The following is a 19,553-nucleotide window of genomic DNA, read 5'->3' as shown; positions in this document are numbered from 1 at the left end:
ATTTGTTGTATCAATAAAATTATGTTAGTAATTTTTGTACTTTTGTGGAATAATTAACTTAATCCCATTTTGTTTCTCATGTAATTAAGTTTTTCAATCTTAATATTCGTCGGTAATTATAACCTGACAAATTAAACTAACAATAAGTATAACACAAGTGTAACATAATATTTTTATGATTAATTCAATCGTTATTCCATTAGTTACTTGAGATTTAAAAAGAATTTTAACCACACCGTGGGCTATGCAGTGCAAGTTGTGCTGTAACCAGATATTTTGCTATCCCATGTTTGAAAAAGCAATGAATCATTCAACATTTACAGCAGAAGAACGTCCCTCCCTAGTAGTAGTACTGAGTTCAAGTAATCACACAGTCGTTGCATATCGTTAATATCTCCTGCAATCAGTTATGCATTGCATGAATCTGACCCACAGTAACGAAATTCTGCAGGTTTACCAGGCCTGCCCGTATCTTCAAACATGGAACACCTTTCATTGTAAGCGGAGCTTACTACTCGTTCTTCACTATTCCATTTCGAATCATTCCAGTAGTAAGATACTTCTTTCTGTGGAGCGCAGTCCCGCTCAATGATTTCAATTTCTGAAAAGTTCAGAAAATTCGAGTTTAAAATTTTTAAAGTAATATATCCTTCGCCTTCATATCATTAACTCTAATAGTACTTACCTCCGTGCAGTAGAGGAACAGAATAAGTTTTATTCATACAGAACGTAGATTTTGGACAGTAAACCTTGAACCGCTGACTTCGATCAAACTGAGAGCATCCCAAAGATCTCTGAGAATTAAATTCCTTTGTTGGGGTGCATTTGTAGCACATGATGCCTTCTGAGGCTGTCATTACAATGAAACCTAGAAAGTATGCGAAAAACCTGGTAGGTGTGTCATTAAGATTTGTAGTATATATGCCACATTTCTTTGTAATCCAAACGAAGTGTTATAGAAATTCAAATCGTTATTTCAAAACTTTGTGTAGATAAAGCTAAATTTCATTATTTAAAACCCAGAAATAATACAGTTATGAGTAAATGTATGTCTTTTACATACATGGAAGAATGAGCAAAACCTTCAGTATTTCTGGCATCTTGACGTAGTGACCAAAATTAATTGTTGCTAAAATAAGGTCTAATTAATATCTTTGAAGATTGTTTATAGTTCTTTTCACAATAATTGTTACAGACGTGAAAAGAACTTATTTACAATGTATAACGTGTAAAGTAAATTAAGTCAACACTGGTTTTCTACTTCTGCGGGACACTGTACAGTTTGTACTAATTAGAATCAGGCGTTCCGCCCACTCTTGTGAGTGACGTGTTACACAGCTTCCTCCCATCTCATCACTTTGCTGTAAACTTGGTCAACTCTCATATCATTGTCAGAAAAACTATTTTTATCCATAAACATATAATTGGTCAGTAAATGGTAATGGATCATAAATGTTCAGTAAATAACTCAGATACATCACGTTATCTCTCTTTGTCATAATCCATACTTAATTATTTGCATCTTGGTAATAATTTAAATCAGGAAGTATTTGTGGTTCGAGGATCGTATACACGATTGTTTTTTGGCCTTTGTTTTTAGTCTTAGTCAGACATTATAATCAGTGGATGAGTCAGTCTTATTGCAATTTATTTTTAATGGTTAATGCCATATTACCAGTTGTAAAATATGAAGGTTATTCAGATGGTTAGGCCTAATGATATTTTACATCTCACAATGATCAGAAACCTGTGATGTGTATGTACCTCCTCCCTAACAAGAAAGCTGTGTTCTTTATAAGAAAGTATATACGTAAATTTGGGTTAAAAACTTCTTTTACTTTGCAAATGATTAAGGGAACTAAAGATAACTTCCATCACTTCCAAAATAAATTCAGCTCACGAAATATCTTTATTGTAGCTGTGATTTGAACTCATTGGCAAAGTGAGCACAGCAAATTTGTAATGCAAGTTGGTACCAAATAACTTATTCACGCGAAGTATTATATTTTGAAACAACCATAAATCTGAGATATATCGTTTCAGGGCAACAAAGAGAGATATTTAGCCACTTAAAATTATGATAGTATATTCGGAATTATGTAGAATATTAATGTAATACCATTCTATTTTATGGTTTTAATTTATTTTTTCATTCATAATATTTAACTGTATTTACAACATGACAAATTGAACTAAGTTTAATGCAAGAGTAAGTTAATATTCTGGTCAACTTGAACACTATTGCACTGATTACTTGAGTTTTGAGAAGAGGGTCTTAGCCACACAGTGATCTACACAGTGCAAGTAATCAAAGAGCTCTTCTACACAAATTTCTGCTGTCTTTGTTCTCGAATTCACTCGATCATTACACGTGGTCAATTTTTCTTGTAGGCTCGCGCACTTCGGCAGATTTCCACATTCTTCCTGCAAATCAGAAAATTGAATCAGATACAATATTCTCTAAAAGTTTATTCTACTGACTAGCATGGAAAAAGTGGTAACTTATGAATTTTTTTGGCTATCACGTAATCTCATTACGTTTTACAACAGATGTTAATACAGAAAACATGATTTAATTTCAATCAAATTGTCACTGCAGAAGTTAACCTTTCTAACCTACACACTCATCATTCAGTATTTATTTAGGAAAATCTGATGCATTAACCATTAAGGTGGACGTTTCCATTTTACCAACTGATAAAGGTAATGCAATCGAAATAGACCTTTTACGCTTAGAGTGAAAAGCAAAAATGAAATGTTATACCGCCTAATTAGTGGTGAACGTTAAGTGAAGAATTGCAGTTTTAATCAGAATAACACGATAAGTGGGAAGAACGTAATAATATACGTATGATTGAATTTACAAAGGTAGATGTTTAGAGTATTTAAATGTATAAATTCATGTCAGTTATGTAATAATTATTAAAGCGAAGTCCTGTGATATACCTTGAGTTGCTTTTGCGGATCAACGAGCTCCTCGTCGGAGGCAACAACCGTTGGCAGGTGACGAGTGAGAAAGCTTGAGAAGATTGACATTGTGCCTAAAACAAAAGCATAGGTAACACGCGTCTGTTATAATTTCGCAACAATTGTAAATTTAATTGAATTCAATGATTTCAGGCACCTTTTCTCAAGCGAACTGAAGTCTCGGCTTTGTGATATAAATGGCCGTCGATGAGAAAACCATGATGCACTTGGGCCTGCACACGATTACCGACGCATGCGTGCCACCTCAGTTTCTTATCAAATCAACGCAGCCATTGGCCGAAATGGTATTTAAAAATTCCACTAGGACATAACTGACCAATGCGTGGATTAATGCCATTCATCGTCCGTCGGCAAGTTTTTCGACGATTATTCAACGCAAAATTACAATTGTTTAATGCAGATATCTGGCTGCTTAACGTAATGCCAAGCATTCACCGAGCTATCAGGTATTTTATAAAAGATTCAGGGAAACTATACGTCTCCCGACGGAAGAGGATATGGGATAACCGAATCGGGTCGGGCTATTGCCTCCTCCCTCGTAAAACTACTTTTTTTGCGCATTGTTCTCGGGTATCAACGCAAATAAGTTATTCATATATCAATAAAATGATATCGTCGAATGGCTAAGTAATTACATCGAGCAATGAAAATAGCGATGCTCGCGGTTATTTCTAATTCTAACATAGATTCCTTCATTGATGATTATCACTGCGCGACAAGGATGGCGTCATCCAGAAATACACGCATCGCTTTTCGTATCGCGAGACAAAAAGTGATGATTGCGATATTGCAAAGCCGAGATTTTCACTAAAGAAAAGAGAGTTATAAACGTTGGTAATAGTCGTCTACGCTCCGATAACAAATGTTCGAGGTTTATTTTGCAATGGTTAACTCAATCTGAGTGTAGAGCGTTGTGTGGACAGTCAATCTCGAAGTGCCTTTGCGCTAAGCGTGTCGGAAGGGGCTGTAAAAAAAGGGAGAATTTTTGAAGAAAAGAAATATCAAGGGAGCCAAGCAAGGGTTCTCCCTGATTAAAAAGACGACGACGAAATCGAGAAGCGTCAAGAAACACGAAGGAGATGTCTAAGATGTGCCGAGTATGAAGAAAAATCGAAGTCCTACATGAACGACTGATCGAGGTTGGGTTTACACACAAAAAAAAACTTGTAATTGTACTAATTTTGCATTTACTCAACAATCAAAAACATGCCAGAGTGAAGATTCTTACAGGAAGAAAAGTCTACGAGTACGAATTCCCGAGAACGGTCAAACATCTCCGATCATAACCATTTTAGGTTATGTTTGCCTGGCTTTGATGTTATCCTGCACCAATTTCGGACCACTATTCACCCTTATAATCGGGATTCTCCAGACATCGTTGAACTGACTATTCCAGGCTTTAAAACGTTTGCTTTGATCACCTTTTTGCCAAATTGAAGACACCGAACTTTTGTCAAATTGGGTCTCAAAAATAACCTTTTAAACTTGTTTGAACCATTGGCTCCAGCTTTTTCTTAGGTACTTGAAATACATTTCAAACTACCAAGTTATTCAACTGTCGAACATATCCATGGAAAAATATTTATTTAGAATTCTGGGCTAGAATTTTATCTGAATGGATGATGCCTGGAGGCGATGAACGGAATGGAGAGGCATGGACACGGGCACGGACATTCGCATCACCATCACGGCCATGGAACCTCGCAAAGTTCGTCACAAAACTCCAATCAATCGTCAAAGCATGGTCATACGCATGGCGCACATCCTCAAAAGGAGGCAGCCACTGGTCAAGCTGCTCAGAAACTGAGGAACTACAAACTGCTCGTCGATCCCTTCCTTGTAAAAGGTGCCTCCAAGTTATACCGTTACGATGGAATTGTTCCTGGAGATCCGACGTATCCTCCAGTTCAACTTCGAGATCCAAGATCGCAGTTGACGAGAATATGGACGAGATTAGAACAGCTGGACTTACCTGTACCACGATTCAAAATAGATTCTAATTATTGCGGGGAGCCGCCGCCGCTGGAGGTTACATTTTGCCATCTTAATGACAATATTGATAGAGGTTTTCTAACGGATATGGTACACAAATTTGGTTTGATCGAAGAGTTGACTATTTATTACCATCCGTTGACTAACAAACATCTAGGAATTGCTAGGGTTATATTTGAGACAACAAAGGCTTCTAAAGCTTGTGTAGAGAAGTTAAATAACACTTCTGTAATGGGAAAGGTATTGAGGGTATTCTTGGACCCGTTTGGTGACGAGTGTAAAAAGATATATGAGGATTTGACGACTGAAAAGAAGCCAGAGAAGAAAGTTGAAAAAGAAGTGAAGCTGGAGGTTGAATCTGAAAAACAAACACCAATTGAAAAGGCACCACCTGAAGACAGGGAGGAGTACAGACCTGTTAAAAAGAGCACTCAAAGCATCGAAAAGACAAGGGATCCTTATATTGAAAATTCAAGATTCAGTAAATTTAGAGATTATCCAACCCCTGGTGGTAGCACTGGTAGTGATTTGGGCTATGGCACAGCGCCGAGTGAACTCAATTATTCCAGTACCTATTCACAGAATTCTACACCAGCGGCGAGCTATGATTACCCTCAATATTATTCCAGTTATCATCACCAAGCATCCAACAGTTACGTCGCAAGCATGCCACCAAGTGTTACGCAATCTATATCAATGCAACAAAATTCTAACTTGTGGTGGGGAGCTACTGGACCCAGTGCTGGTCCCGCAGGATACTCAGCTACACCCGTGTGGCCAGCAGTCCAGCATAATGTGGGTATCGATACTCCAAGTCTAATTCCAGATGCAAAAACTTCTACTTTGTTAAAAAGTACGCAAACGCATCACATGCCTAAGAAAGAGAAAGAGAGTCTACCAGTTACGACAAAAAATTCTTCAAGAAATTCTCCAGTGGACAATTCTGGAAAAACTTTAGATTTAGATACCAGAATCGCCATGCTTTTAAAGGACAAAGCCGGAGGTATGGCTCCACCATTCTTACAGTTTGGAAGCGATTCTGAAGATGATAAAAGATCTCTTCAACCAGATGAAGAAATGCTCTCCGAACCACCAAGCCCGTTCCTTTCATCCGACATGTATAAGTCCTGTTTTGAAAAGATCTTAGAACGTAATAAAGAAAGACGAAAAACACATGAAAACAATATTAATCAGTTCTCCGTTGACGAAGAATTAGGAAGTGTGATTAGCTCTAGCGAAGACGAAGCTTTGTTAGGTAGTTATAGTCCTGCCCCTGATGATATGGAACCAGAACCACCCAAGGAACCTCCTCCTCCACCACCTCCGGATGACGATAGGATGTCCTTGAGCAGTTTAAGCTCTGGAGATGAGAAGATTGAAGAGGTAAATTGGCCCCAAATCTATACACGTAACAGTTCTAATTACGTATTTTAATGCAAATATTTAAAATTGATAGAAGCTCCCTCAATCTGTAAAACAAATACACTTACACTGTAAATCGATTAACAATTTAACAAGTCTTTTATGATATTGTGGCAGGTTGTAGCTCAAACTGAACCACAGAATCAGTTGTACTCGGGAGCTAGTTATCCCGGACATCTAGCGCAGTATCCAGCATCGGCAGATGTGTATCATTGGCCAAAACCAGCACAGTACCCTTATCCATATGGAACACCCTATTTACCAAATCATCATTACCAGCCATCAACAAATTCCGTTACTGGGGGTGTCGGTGCACCTCAAGGAACTGCCTACTATCCCACATTGCAATCCAGACTGCAGGCATTAGCCAACCACAATATTACCAAGGATAATCCACAGGTTAGTTAAAAATAAAGTTTGATAAAATACCATACTTAAAACCATCTGAATCTGTGGTGAATTCAAATGTAGGAATTGATTCAGAGGTCGCAAAAATGCAAAGATGTATTTTTACAATTTCTTTTACTTTATTAAGGGCCCTACGATCAATGGAGTACTGAACAGAGTTGTTACTGAGCTAAAACAAATCTTGAAGAGAGATTTTAATAAGAAGATGATTGAAAATACAGCGTTCAAGTTGTTCGAGGTTTGGTGGGATGAGAAGAAAACTCAGAAGACGCAAAGTACTGATGAAATCATGAGTAATAATGCTGTCAAGGAAGAACCATCCAAGCCACAGGGACTTTCGTCTATTTTAGAACAAGGAACTCCACTGGGACTTAATTATGATGGGTTTGGATTGGGTATTAGAGCTAGTATGCCTAAGATGCCATCCTTCAGGGTAGGTGTTCAACATTTTTTGCTATAGATACATACACCTTGGTGTTACCAAGAAATCGTCTATACTAATTTGTGATATTATTCACAGCGGAAGATCAAGGCACCAAGTCCTTTACCACAAGATGAAGACAGTCGACAATCTGACCATGTGGATCCTGAAATTATTGACAGTGACAGTGATTTGGACCTACAGTCGGCGCAGAAAGCAAAAAGACGTCCTCCCTCTATCGGCACTGCCTCTTCATCTTCGTCGTCACACAGTAGCACCTCGAGCGCACAATCCAGCAGCAGTGAATCCAGTAGTAGTTCCAGCGAAAGCTCGGATGAGGAAGAAACTTCTAGTGCTTCCCAGGAGGTATTTGAACGAAAATTGGTCGATTTGAATGTAACCTTGTTGGATGACGTGAAATTAATTTTAAAAAATCACTTCGTCAACAGGATAGCGATGCCCGAATGTCCGATAATCGTCCGCTAGCATGCAACAGTGAAGATCCTGATATTTTAATGGAATTAGCAATTCAGAGATCCTTGGATTGTCCGACACCAACCAGAAGTGAGACACCTGTACCTAGTCTACGGCTACAAGACCAAGATTTGGATCAATTCCCCCAGCACGATAACGAAATAAGCCCAATTTCTTCACCGATCATGGATAGAGAAACCAAAGACGAAAGTAGATTAAGGACAGATGAAATAGAAGTGGAGCGAAGAGTGGATCAACCCGCAACATCTGATGTTCATGTTGACAAATCGAGACCCGAATTGCCGGTACAACCCCAGAAGACAGTTAAACCAGAAATTGTTACTACGTCGCCAATTAAAGAGGAAAATCGAGACATTCAGAAGATGGAAAGTTCTGCTGCTGAGGCACTTATGGCTTTGGCTGGACAAGACAATATCATAAGACACAAGAGTCCAGGTCCTTTACAACCAAATATTATCCGAACTCTACAAACATTGCCGGATAAATACATAAACAATGAACCGATATTGAAAGATTCTGAGAAAATTGATATGTTCAGTGAAATACCTACGACAGATTCGGAAGAGGAAAGCCTGGAAATAAGGAGGATACGGTATGTTGTTAAAAGTGAAATACTAACAGATTAATGAAATCAATGTGCAATACTAAATTTGCAGTATTTAAGTTATAGTTATTTTTTTCTAATCGAGCTACAGAAGTTATTTCAAGGTTTTTTGGCCAAACGGATAGCCCTGTCTTTTGATCAATTCATTGTGTTCATCACCATGATGCATTCTTTTTTTTTTTTAATAGATTCCAAGCAGAGACAGATTTGCGTCTGAATGGTCAGCACAGTCCAAGTTCTCCTGGCTCTCAGGCATCTCAAGTTTACATGGAGCACTCGTATTCACTTCCGCCAGCACCACCACAACCTTCCATATCCGATTCCCGAGTTTCCAGTCTACCTGTACCTGTTAAACCGAAACTTACGAAGCCACCAAAATTGGAGAAACTGAAAGAGAAGTCTGATAAGACTGCTAAGAAGAAATATCCCAAATATTCCAAACTCCATACACACCAAAACCATGAAAAAGAGAAAGAAAACATCGAAAATGAGTTCGCGTATGAACCGTTACCACGAAAGTTCGAGGAACCACTTAAAACGTACAAGGAACGGGATCTAATGAGTGAAATGGGAGTGCTTTATGAATTTCTAACAAAAGGAATAGATGCAGAAGATGTTGAATATTTGAGGAGAAGCTACGAAGCTTTGCTGGCAGATGACAACCAAGGATACTGGCTGAATGACACCCATTGGGTTGACCATCCTGCAACGGATATTCCAAGTCCTGCTAAAAGGAAAAAACGAGACGAGTTACGATTACATTCTACAGGAAGCGCTCGGACAGAAGGCTACTACAAAGTTGATATACGCGAAAAAGCCAAACACAAAGTAAGTCTGTGTTACTATATTTCTTGCAGAGAAAGTTATGTTATCTTTGTTTTATTTTCTCATTTTTAGCATCACTATGCTCAAAGCATACAGCGCAGTAATGACATAGAGGATAGTACTGGACCATATTTGGGTGGTGACGGCACAATGAATGGCCCAAAAACAAAGGCTAAGGCATTAACTGGAAAAATGCAGGCCTTATCACGGGAGGCGAGAAGTAATCAGCGGCGGTTATTAACAGCTTTTGGCATTGACACTGACAGTGATTTACTGAAGTTCAATCAGCTCAAGGTAATGTTGATTGGAGTATCATTACATCTGTCAATCAGATTATCATGTATTTTATGTGGAACATTGTGACTCAGTTTTGAATGGCTTTCTTATTACTTAGTTCCGAAAGAAGCAACTGAAATTCGCCAAATCCGGTATTCACGATTGGGGTCTTTTCGCAATGGAACCAATCGCTGCTGATGAAATGGTGATAGAATATGTTGGACAGATGGTGAGACCAGTGGTCGCAGATCTACGTGAAACTCAGTACGAGGCTACAGGCATTGGTAGCTCTTATCTGTTTCGTATTGATCTTGACACTATTATCGATGCGACGAAATGTGGTAACTTGGCAAGATTCATTAATCACAGCTGCAACGTGAGTTCAATTTGTTACTTGAACTATACCTAATTTTTAAGTGTATTCGCTTGAATAGTTGACACTTTATGGATGATTAAGTCTGTAAGACTTTGGAATTCAATTTGCTTTTCTACTATCTTCAGTTCTAAATTATTGCAAAGCAATATAATGGTAAATGATTTGTTACAGCCGAATTGTTATGCTAAAGTAATAACAATTGAAAGCCAGAAGAAGATTGTGATCTACAGCAAGCAACCAATTGGTGTGAACGAAGAAATTACTTATGATTATAAGTTTCCGTTGGAGGATGATAAAATTCCGTGTCTGTGTGGCGCACCCCAATGTCGGGGTACGCTCAATTAATTTCTTGTCACCTTACTGTTCATCCCCCTTCAATCAACCACACCCTTCTCATATTTTTGTAAATAAAGTCCCATGTAAACATTTTATAAAAAGCCAATGGAAAATGGTATGTTTTATTCGAAATTTATTTCTTGTTGCCGAACATTTTGATCATGAAACTCTAGTAAATTATCTAACCATTTTTACCTGAATGAATTTACAGAACTTTATGAACATGTATCTATATTTCTCTTTTCCAATCTTGTGACATTAGTCACCAAGATTTTTTTAGTTAGCGATCTGTTTAATGATACTGCTTCTCTTGAGAGATTTCTCTCTTAAAAGATATGTCTAGAATGAATAAGCTCTGCTTAGGCATTTAGAAAAATGTTTATTTGATAATGGCTAAAGTTTCTTAAATGTAAATCGGACAAAATCCATATCACTGGCTCATAGAGTTCGGCGATGGATCTGGTGGTTGATGTGAATTACTTGAAGGAATTGTATTGATAGTACCAAAGTTTTCCTGTTTAAAATTAATATGAGGATTTAAATTTGTATTGATAATTGTGGGAGCAGCAGGATTTTGCATGTCCAGCTGACTCTGCGCAATGTCTTGGAGGGCTGCTTGAATTCTTTGAAGCAAAGCTTCACCCTGTCTGACAGTTTCTTCTAGCTGTTCCGCAGCATCTTGATTTTCTTGTTCAAGTCTGCTCAGACTAGCTACTTGAAGTTCCTGAGAAGAATCTTCACTCGGAAGGCTTTCTATCAATGTATCAATATCTTTGGCGCATCGGGCGATCAGCGTAGCAAATAGAGTCGCATATTCTAAAAAAGTCAAACCAAAATATGCTTTGTGAACTGAATGATCACAAACAATGATTACTGAAACTCACCTTCCTGTGTCTGATGAGGTTGTGGCGTTCCAATTCTATCAAATCCCGGAAATTTAGTAGGCATAGAATATTGTTGCAAGATCCCAACACTGTTGCAGAAGTGTTCAGCTTGCTGTAAGGATAATAATATCGAATTATCGTGATGAGTTTGCCGGCTAATTGATTTTGCGGCAAGCTTACTTGATTTATGGTGTCCTGCAATTGGGTTAGACGATCCGCCATTTTTGCGATGCACCTAATATCAACAACGGACTTTTCCAAACGCAATGGTATTGCCAGAGAGGAAGTACACAAGTTTAATAATCAACCAGATGTAGCAGATGCATATTTTGTTTTTTGAAGTAAATTTACGTACATTATCACATTATATCTCGTTACTCTTGACTTTTGACTATATCAGCTCGTGTTGCGCTGCTGTCACTATCACCATTCTCACGACAATCTGCACGACGCATATATCGATGTTATAAGTCACATACTTACCGACGCAGCACCACACTGCCACCATGATCCTGACAGTTTCGTTTTTCGCCTTCCCGCCAGTGCCCAGTGAGAACGCGTTTTCAACGGGTGTCAGATTTGGTTTATTGTTAGAGTTTGGCAGAGAAGAGCCTTATGAAACATAATTAAAACAGTAAAACGCATGTACACTGCTTACTACATTTTCATATTCACTTCTCGTTGGCGTTGATCTAGACTAGGTTTTCACGAGCAGGAAAATACCACGAAGCAATCACAGCATTTTGCTGCCGACTTCTTGACCAATAGGAATGCTAATAAAGCAGTGACGGATCACGTGTGCGCGTTGAATACGAATCTTCTATTATCGGCATGCCTCACATGGCGCGATCATGGGTACGATCAAATGTTCGATTTACAACTTGTTTACAGTTTATTAATTGAAATTCTTACTTTATAACCTATAATCGAGTTTCCTGTATATCGAGATATTGATTAGCGTCTTTCAAAAATGAAAATGAGACCACAAGCTCAAATACCAGTTCTTTTGATTTATCGTCAAAGTTTTGCGTGAACTGTAAAACATAAAAAATTCCCCATCGTCTTTGACACACTTCTTGTCTTTGAATACTTCTTAAAATTCTACGTTAAATGTGTGAATACAAGTATATTGAAGCTTTGCAACCGCGTAAGTATAGTAATGCTCGATATGCACGGTATTCAATCGGTGTGAACTCTCCGAGGCGTCGTTGCGTAATGTCCCTTTGACACCCGCTCTCTAGACCCACCGCATTCGATTCGTCACCCGTTTAATCTCAATGTTTATGTCTGGCTCTCGAAATATTATCGGGTTCCCTGCCTCACCGCCGTGGTCCATACCAAGACGTTGACTTCAGCACGTACACATGTCGATCGTATGTGTGCTAACGCACGTACGACATTTCGGAACGGATGTATGAAAAATGATATCTGGTGTTCGATTCTCAAAACCAATGATCTCATTCTACTTCTTGTTTTCATTTTTTTGTTTGTGTATAAAGAAGATTTAAGAAGGTTGAAATTCAAAAAACGCCAACGTTATCTGGATAAAAAAATCTCCATAATCTGGAGCTGATACCGGTGAAGCAATTCGATATACGTATATTCTATTTTTTTATTTCATAACGTCCGTTCCAAAATTAGATATATTCCGCGCGCCTAAACCCAACTCGTTTTACAACGTACCGAAATGTCGTGAAAATATCTTAAAATTTCCAGAAGCATGATTTACACGTTAATATTGTTCTGAATACCGGACACTCCTCAATAACGGACAATATTTCTAGTCCTGAAATTTCACCGTACAGAAAAACCTCGTTTATCCGAGGTAACGTGGGGAGGAGGTATCTCGGATAAGCGAAAACTGGCATAACACGGAAGAAATGAAAAATGTGAAGATTTGAATGATTTTTTACGATTTTGATATGGTAGAATGAAATTTAAACACAAGGGTACATGAAAGTGAAACTCTAACGAACGTAGATCAATCTCCGAGGAACAAAGCATTGTTACTACATATAAGCAACACAGTAGCAATCGCAAAATATTTCGCGCGTACGGCATATGCGTACTGTATTCGATGACACACCTCGATGTTACAGTGCTCGAATAAGTCCGTTGCCTCTTATTGTGAAACTTGGTTGATCGAAGGTCGGATAAACCAGGTTTCATTGTACACCATGAATTTCCTCGTAGTCGTTGGCGGAAAAATGATAAATATTCAGTACGATACAGTTCTGAAGGTTCAGTTGCTGTTCCGACGTGAAAGAAACATGAGTGAGAGAAATTTGACTATTTTCATTTGGATTTTTTGGATAATTCTTCGTTTGTGCGTCGATGTAAAATGCGGCAACGAAACCGGACAAAATAACGTATTATTTACATTTTAATTTATAAATTCTATTCACTAAGTTTATATCCAATAGTTGTGTCACAAGATGACAATTTTCAGACGCAGTATAGTTCTCTAGTATTTCTACTTTTCAGGTTGTCAGGGATGTGAAATATTTTTCCGTAATTCGTTTTTGCCAACAGCTGTAACGACCAAATTTATAAATATTTCTGTACAGACGGGATTACTTGTTTTAGACTTGGCGAGAGTGGAACTTCAGTCCACCACACCGTAAGTGTGTGAATCTTAAAATTGACAATCAATTCAGTTTGGCAAATCCGAGCCTAAATAATCAGTGTGACTATGAATCCAAGACATCTCAGCCACCTAGTTGGCTTCAACACCAACGGTCCACACAATTCCAAGATTTTCCTGATTTTACTGGTAAGACATTTTTTTTAGTAGATAATTGCCACTCGTATTGGCGAATATACGAATTATATTTTGATTAATGATTCACTATTGACACGTTTCATCTCATATAGTGATAAAATTCGTTATTTTTATATTTGTCTTAAGGAATTGATTGGAAGGTATCAAAGCCACGGGAAAATTTCAAACTTACTCTACTAGCGAAACCACATGTGAAGAATAAAAAGGAATGTCCTTGTGATCCTAGAAAAGATTTTAATCTGTTGCAAAATATGCCTAACAAAAAGGACTCATCATTGTCTATAAAAGTGGGTAATTTAGGTTGAGTAGCTGTATATGTAACAGTCGATATTATTTTAAACGCTCATTGTAGACAACAAGTCATTAGTACAAGATCTTAGGTTCTTTGGTTTGTATTTGTATTTTGTTTTTCTTTCAACATATCTTTCTATTTCAGAAAGGTGTGCCTGCTAATGGTACATTTATCGATATATTCACTGGCTGTTATTATTTTGTCATGACAAATAGAGAAGAAAAAAGTTGGTTGTGGGGTCCATATTTTTACAATACCACGTATCCTGTCCATGATCCAACCGTGGGATGTCAGTTTGAAAATGTTTCAAATGCGGTTATTGAAACGTGAGCTTCAATTTATCTGTTCAACACCTAACTTTTCAGGTACATGACGTCTTAGTGTTAGAGGGACGGTAAATTTATTTCTTGTGCTGTTCTTTGCGTGGAATTCGTTGGAGATAAAGCGAAAATGATTAAAACAAAAAAAAAAAAAATTTAACCCTTTTCGAATTTTTTTTTCCGCAACCAAATTGGAGTATCGTCAAATCTTATGAAAATAGATCTTTAGAGTACTATTCAAGCTGAAAAGGATTTTCTTTTTTCGACAAACATGCTTCAAAAATGGTAAAAATTGTTTTTTTGAGTCTCTGTATTTTTTACCAAATGTAAATCTGTGTTCTTTAAACTTCTGCGGATGGATTTTACAATACTCAAATTTGGCAGAAAAAAAAAATTCCAAAGCGATTAATATTTTTTTTTATAATTCTCATTTTATCACAATCGTATTCTTTGCAAAAAAATCGATTTATCGCTCCCATAACACTAAGGCGTGTGTATTTGAAAAGATGGGTGTCCTCTCCTCTTAATGTGCCTAGTTGGTTGAATTATTGACTGTTATTTCTTGTGGATAAATTCACTGCGAAAATTACGTACTGACTTGAAAAAACTTTCGGCATTGTAATTTTACAAAGTCTAACATAATCAACGGCAAGTGATATTAACTTCTCAAGATGGAACGAATACTACACCTATTCGGTGTACCTATTGCATCGATCTATGTTACGTTTAGTATTCATCTTAAGTATTCATTGACACAAATTTGAAACAGGAGTTCTTCTTGTGATGAAAAATTATTTCTGGCATACTTCTAGTTTTACACAATACACCCTTCATTTTCGATTTTTGTTTCTGATTGCACTGAAGAATCTATGAATTTGGAAAAGCCACTCTAATAATGTTATTTTCAGGAGTCGAATATTACCCTTTAACTTGATCATACCAACAACTTGTATCGAAATGAATCTCAAGTTGTGGGAAATTGATGAAGAAAAGTTTAAAAAAGCGAGTGATTTTAGTGTGACCACATCACCGGCATCGCAGATCTGCCACGTGAGCATGGTAACGTACGACTATTCCGACGTACATTGTACAGGCCCTTAGATTGATTCTGATACATTCATGGCCACTGTTCTAGTCTGCTGCTATGTGTTTGACATGGGAAAAAGATACTGTCGGCGGCCTTGAATGTGTTGCGATCAATCTGAGGGTCCGTACATATGTCGAATGTTACATCATGACAATCGATGTGTTGATAATTGTATACGATGTCTATTCCTTCTGTCAAATAAGACATCAGATATACACGTATATTTAATACTTTTTACGATGCAACAGGTGGCAAATTTGACTTTTGGATGCGAGTACAATCACACAAACCTTAACCTTTCGTGGCCAGTAAGTGTTATATATTCCTCAAAAAATAATATCGTCTCATCCAGTTTCCCATATCATATTCCGGGATTTTAAAATCAAAATGAAACAATTAATGTACGCAGATGGAATATCAGAATCTAACAAAAGGTGCCTGGCGCGTTAAGGTCGTATGGGAAGGACTGAAAGAAGGTGACGTTTGTTACTTTTTGGAATTGTCACAAACGTACAAGCGGAGTATACCAGGATGTAGTAATTTACTGTTTAACCCGACACAATGGAAAAATTATGCCACGATTGGGAGGCTCGACCTACGTGAGATATTGATGTTATTATGCTCACCGGGAATTGATACAATTGATAAATCTGACTGTCTTAATTGCAGCTTGTTATAAGAAGCTTAAAGAACCTGGAGCTGGCTGGAATCTTGATGAGCTTAGATTAATTGCAGTTGCTGTTCTCTTAGCAGCAACATTGCTCTTTTGGATCTTGAAATTATTCAGAATCCGATGTGGAAGAAGCCATATGGGAAATGTTGTACCCTTCAACACGATAAATCCATTACTGAACAAAGAAAAAGCCCAACAGAATTTTAATAATTTACAGGTTTAATTTTCGTTGATGGAAGAAATGAGATCTTTCAGAGATAAGTTAAAGGAAAGGTGCGGTTGGCCGGTAAGTTTCATTCTTACTTTGTTCTAAAATTCTTCTACTTTAAAATAATACAATTCTCCGTGTGGCGTTAAAAACATTCGAATAAAAACAATTTTATTTATATTTCCCCTCATTGTAAAGGATTTTGTTGTAAGTAAATAATGAGTCATGTTTACAAGCAAGTATTTCCATACTAAAGCCAAATTACAGCATGTTTAGTGCTATGCATTGCGACGTAATATACCTCAATGCTTTTACTATGGTTCTAGGTTTATGACTTGCAATCAGACAAAGACAATGATTTGAATGTTAAATTCGGTTCCAATGAGTGGATTAACCGCTCACTAAAACATAACTGTAGGGTCATTTGGGTTGACACACCACAATTTCGTCAGTCAGATGTCAGGGAATTTTTCAATTAGTCAGGGTATTGTGGAGGTGTGGAACGAGAAAGAATAACGCATTTCTCATGAAAAAGCAAAATGCTAGTGACAATGCAATAGATCTTAAATGTATTTTTTAATATCAAGTGATTTCGAGCTTTATTTATTAGATCCTCGAATCGGCACTATTGTAAAATTGTAATCTGGTCTTGGAAACGCAACATAATCTCTATTATTCAAATTTTCATTAACGAATATCTGTCGAAACAAAATTCTTGCCTCTTGAATATTATTTCTAATAACTTTTCAACCGATCTGGTTTCAAAGGTACAATTTTGAAAAACCCTGCAAGCTACCGAGCTAGGAAAAATGTTATTGAAATACTTGTGACACAGTAAGTTTTACAATGCTTGCAACAAAATCTTGCGGTCTATTTAATCAGTATGAACTGAGCTCTTATGACTCCCATCAGATTGTTAAATGTTAGAATTGAATTACGAAGTTAAATCACACAGCGTATAACTCTAAAAATAAGAATTAAATTGTCTAATTTCTTTTTTTTCCAACGCAGGAAGGCGTGAAGTAAGCATATGACGAAGCATAACCGGCATGACTCTTGCAATATGTGACGTAACATCCAGAAATATAAATATATAACGTTTAAACAGTAACGTACGGATGATGTAAATGTTCCGGAAATTTATGTTCATCAAAGATCAAAGAGCAAATCTGCATTCATCCTTCGGTTGAGTAATGTCAACTGTACATTTCCTTTCAAGTACTTCTTTACCAAGAATACCTTTTGTACTTATTGTTAGTGAATGTTGAAGTTTCCTGGACTCCTGGAAGTCAATTAAGTATATAAATCATTGCTTTCACCAACATCAAAGGTTTTCCAATTTGTACTTATCGAAATGCGTTTTAATTTTCGGACATTTCAATATTTGTTTTGAACTTTCGGAATACAATTGCACCTGAGTTTACTAGGATCATAAAAATTCGTATCTAATTTTGTCGCTTGAAATTATTTTTATTATAACTATTATACTAATATGAAGTTTGTACATATCATAAGTATCGCTGCCAAATGTTTATACTTTACTGAATGTAATCAGAATCCAGTGATTAACTACTTTATTGTGTTCCATCAATATTTCTTGAAAAATGATTTACCGTAAGATTATGGTGGGGTGCCCTAGTCGATTTCGATGTTCACGTACATTCTCCAAGAATTGAAGTCTACATATATAAAATGCGAAAAAGGGCTAAACAGCCTCATTCTATGTGCAATTCTCAGCAAAACCACTCCAATATGTTTCAACTTCACACAAAAACAAAAAAATTGCATGATTTCTACGAATTTGCAAATGTACGATCAGCTGTGCTTACGGCTGAGCGTTCGAGAACATGTGAGAAAATTTTTTACCTAAAACAATATTGTAATTCCTAGTTTTCGTTCAGCGACGTCAATATTGCATGAAAACTGTCTCACGATAGTTCATTTTACTCGTCATTCTTTTCGGAATTGCGGCAGGTATCTCAATCATGCACTTTTTGGTCACTAAAATGCGGGAAATGTGGAAATAGTAACACGTGTCAAAACACCACACGTTTCTTCGAAGCTTTTCGTTATATGAGCATGATTAACTTTTCTGAATTCCGCTGCGAAAGAGCGATGCAACGTCAAAATTTGAACCCTTTCCGTTCATTTGTACCAGCAAAATTATATCCATTTCTTTCAATACAACTGGGATCATGAAAATGAAGATGGCGATTGTTACAGAACATGCTCTTTGTAAAAATGTCACATTATTTCACTCAGAAAATCAATTTGAAAAAAACGCCTGACACTGCCGTCGGTAAATCGTCAATTGACGTGGAAAATCAGTTACAAAAACCGATTACGTGTCAGAGGGTATTATTTTATCGCAGGAAAATCAAAAATGCGAGCGTTGCCTTTCTCTGCCTTTGAATTTGGTGCAATATGAAATAGTTTTTGCAAATTCGTTTAATACTGAGTTATTAGAGCTATTGCTTCTGAAATCAGCATTCAAACCTTTTTGTTCAAATTTGAGTGGTAAGAAGAATTCGGTATCAACATCCAGGTCGCTCATCCTAACTCACGATCAACTCTCACCCGAGATTCTGATCCTGGTATCGGTATAAACAGAGGTATTAACGCGCTCAATTAATGATATGGCAGCTGGTGCGACAGTAACAGACAATTCGGTTATTAATATTAATAACAATAATAACAACCAAATTCATATGCGAAAATGATTCGGTGGGAAAACTTTCTTACCATCGTTGACGTGCAAAAAAAAAAAAAAAAAAATTACTACACGTGTTGCTCATCGACGTAACAGGTTTCGAAATGTTTCATAACTCATCGTTATAACGAAAAAGCTTCTCTTATGACTTGTTAGATGAATATTAATTTTCTGTGTCAGGTGTTGCTTTCAGCCTGTCAATCATTGCAATTGTGACGAATATGCAATATTGTCTGACATCAGGGTAGATTACTACTTGTAAAGATCATTAAAAAAGAAGACCTAAATGTCTGCACATTTCACGGAAGTAAAGTTGGAAGAGTATTACATGTATGTATAAGTTCGAAGGCAACTGTGTTTTGACAAATATTTTCGTTGCACCGAACCAAGGTTATTATGCATTGCATCCGGTTGATGTAATTACACGAAATAAGCGGTGTAACAGGTACAGCGA

The 19,553-nt window shown here is 37.1% G+C and overlaps 4 protein-coding genes across 8 annotated transcripts; 2 read left to right on the top strand and 2 right to left on the bottom strand.

Moving 5' to 3' along the window:
• Positions 1-69: 69 nt before the first annotated feature.
• Positions 70-2,242, bottom strand: LOC124177894. Its single transcript, XM_046560813.1, has 3 exons — positions 1,064-2,242; positions 686-868; positions 70-601 (listed from the first exon to the last, which is right to left on the bottom strand). The coding sequence occupies exons 1-3, from the start codon at positions 1,098-1,100 to the stop codon at positions 408-410; spliced, it is 414 nt and encodes a 137-aa protein (XP_046416769.1). The 5' UTR covers positions 1,101-2,242; the 3' UTR covers positions 70-407.
• A 1,327-nt stretch (positions 2,243-3,569) lies between these two features.
• Positions 3,570-10,279, top strand: LOC124177882 (histone-lysine N-methyltransferase SETD1). 4 transcript variants are annotated; one of them, XM_046560790.1, is made up of 10 exons: positions 3,570-4,127; positions 4,209-6,363; positions 6,520-6,801; positions 6,938-7,243; positions 7,331-7,597; positions 7,681-8,318; positions 8,519-9,158; positions 9,228-9,449; positions 9,550-9,807; positions 9,979-10,279. In XM_046560790.1, exons 2-10 carry the CDS (start codon positions 4,624-4,626, stop codon positions 10,150-10,152), a joined length of 4,527 nt encoding a protein of 1,508 aa, XP_046416746.1. In that variant the 5' UTR covers positions 3,570-4,127; positions 4,209-4,623; the 3' UTR covers positions 10,153-10,279. The 4 variants fall into 4 exon arrangements, with proteins under 4 accessions (XP_046416746.1, XP_046416745.1, XP_046416743.1 ...); XM_046560789.1 differs by having other exon boundaries at positions 4,202-6,363; XM_046560787.1 differs by having other exon boundaries at positions 3,570-4,506; positions 4,592-6,363.
• Positions 10,280-10,502: 223 nt separating this feature from the next.
• Positions 10,503-11,481, bottom strand: LOC124177892 (mediator of RNA polymerase II transcription subunit 21). 2 transcript variants are annotated; one of them, XM_046560810.1, is made up of 4 exons: positions 11,383-11,470; positions 11,208-11,279; positions 11,028-11,139; positions 10,503-10,959 (listed from the first exon to the last, which is right to left on the bottom strand). In XM_046560810.1, exons 2-4 carry the CDS (start codon positions 11,247-11,249, stop codon positions 10,574-10,576), a joined length of 540 nt encoding a protein of 179 aa, XP_046416766.1. In that variant the 5' UTR covers positions 11,250-11,279; positions 11,383-11,470; the 3' UTR covers positions 10,503-10,573. The 2 variants fall into 2 exon arrangements, with proteins under 2 accessions (XP_046416766.1, XP_046416765.1); XM_046560809.1 differs by having other exon boundaries at positions 11,208-11,481.
• Positions 11,482-11,570: 89 nt separating this feature from the next.
• LOC124177890 lies at positions 11,571-18,537 on the top strand. The gene is made up of 9 exons (XM_046560807.1): positions 11,571-11,882; positions 13,614-13,800; positions 13,936-14,096; positions 14,246-14,427; positions 15,330-15,480; positions 15,757-15,816; positions 15,918-16,107; positions 16,178-16,467; positions 17,401-18,537. Exons 1-8 carry the CDS (start codon positions 11,859-11,861, stop codon positions 16,402-16,404), a joined length of 1,182 nt encoding a protein of 393 aa, XP_046416763.1. The 5' UTR covers positions 11,571-11,858; the 3' UTR covers positions 16,405-16,467; positions 17,401-18,537.
• The last annotated feature ends 1,016 nt before the right edge of the window (positions 18,538-19,553 follow it).

This window comes from Neodiprion fabricii, chromosome 3, assembly GCF_021155785.1.
Source record: "Neodiprion fabricii isolate iyNeoFabr1 chromosome 3, iyNeoFabr1.1, whole genome shotgun sequence".
Lineage (NCBI taxonomy): Eukaryota > Metazoa > Arthropoda > Insecta > Hymenoptera > Diprionidae > Neodiprion > Neodiprion fabricii.
This window is presented reverse-complemented; position numbering and strand designations above follow the sequence as displayed.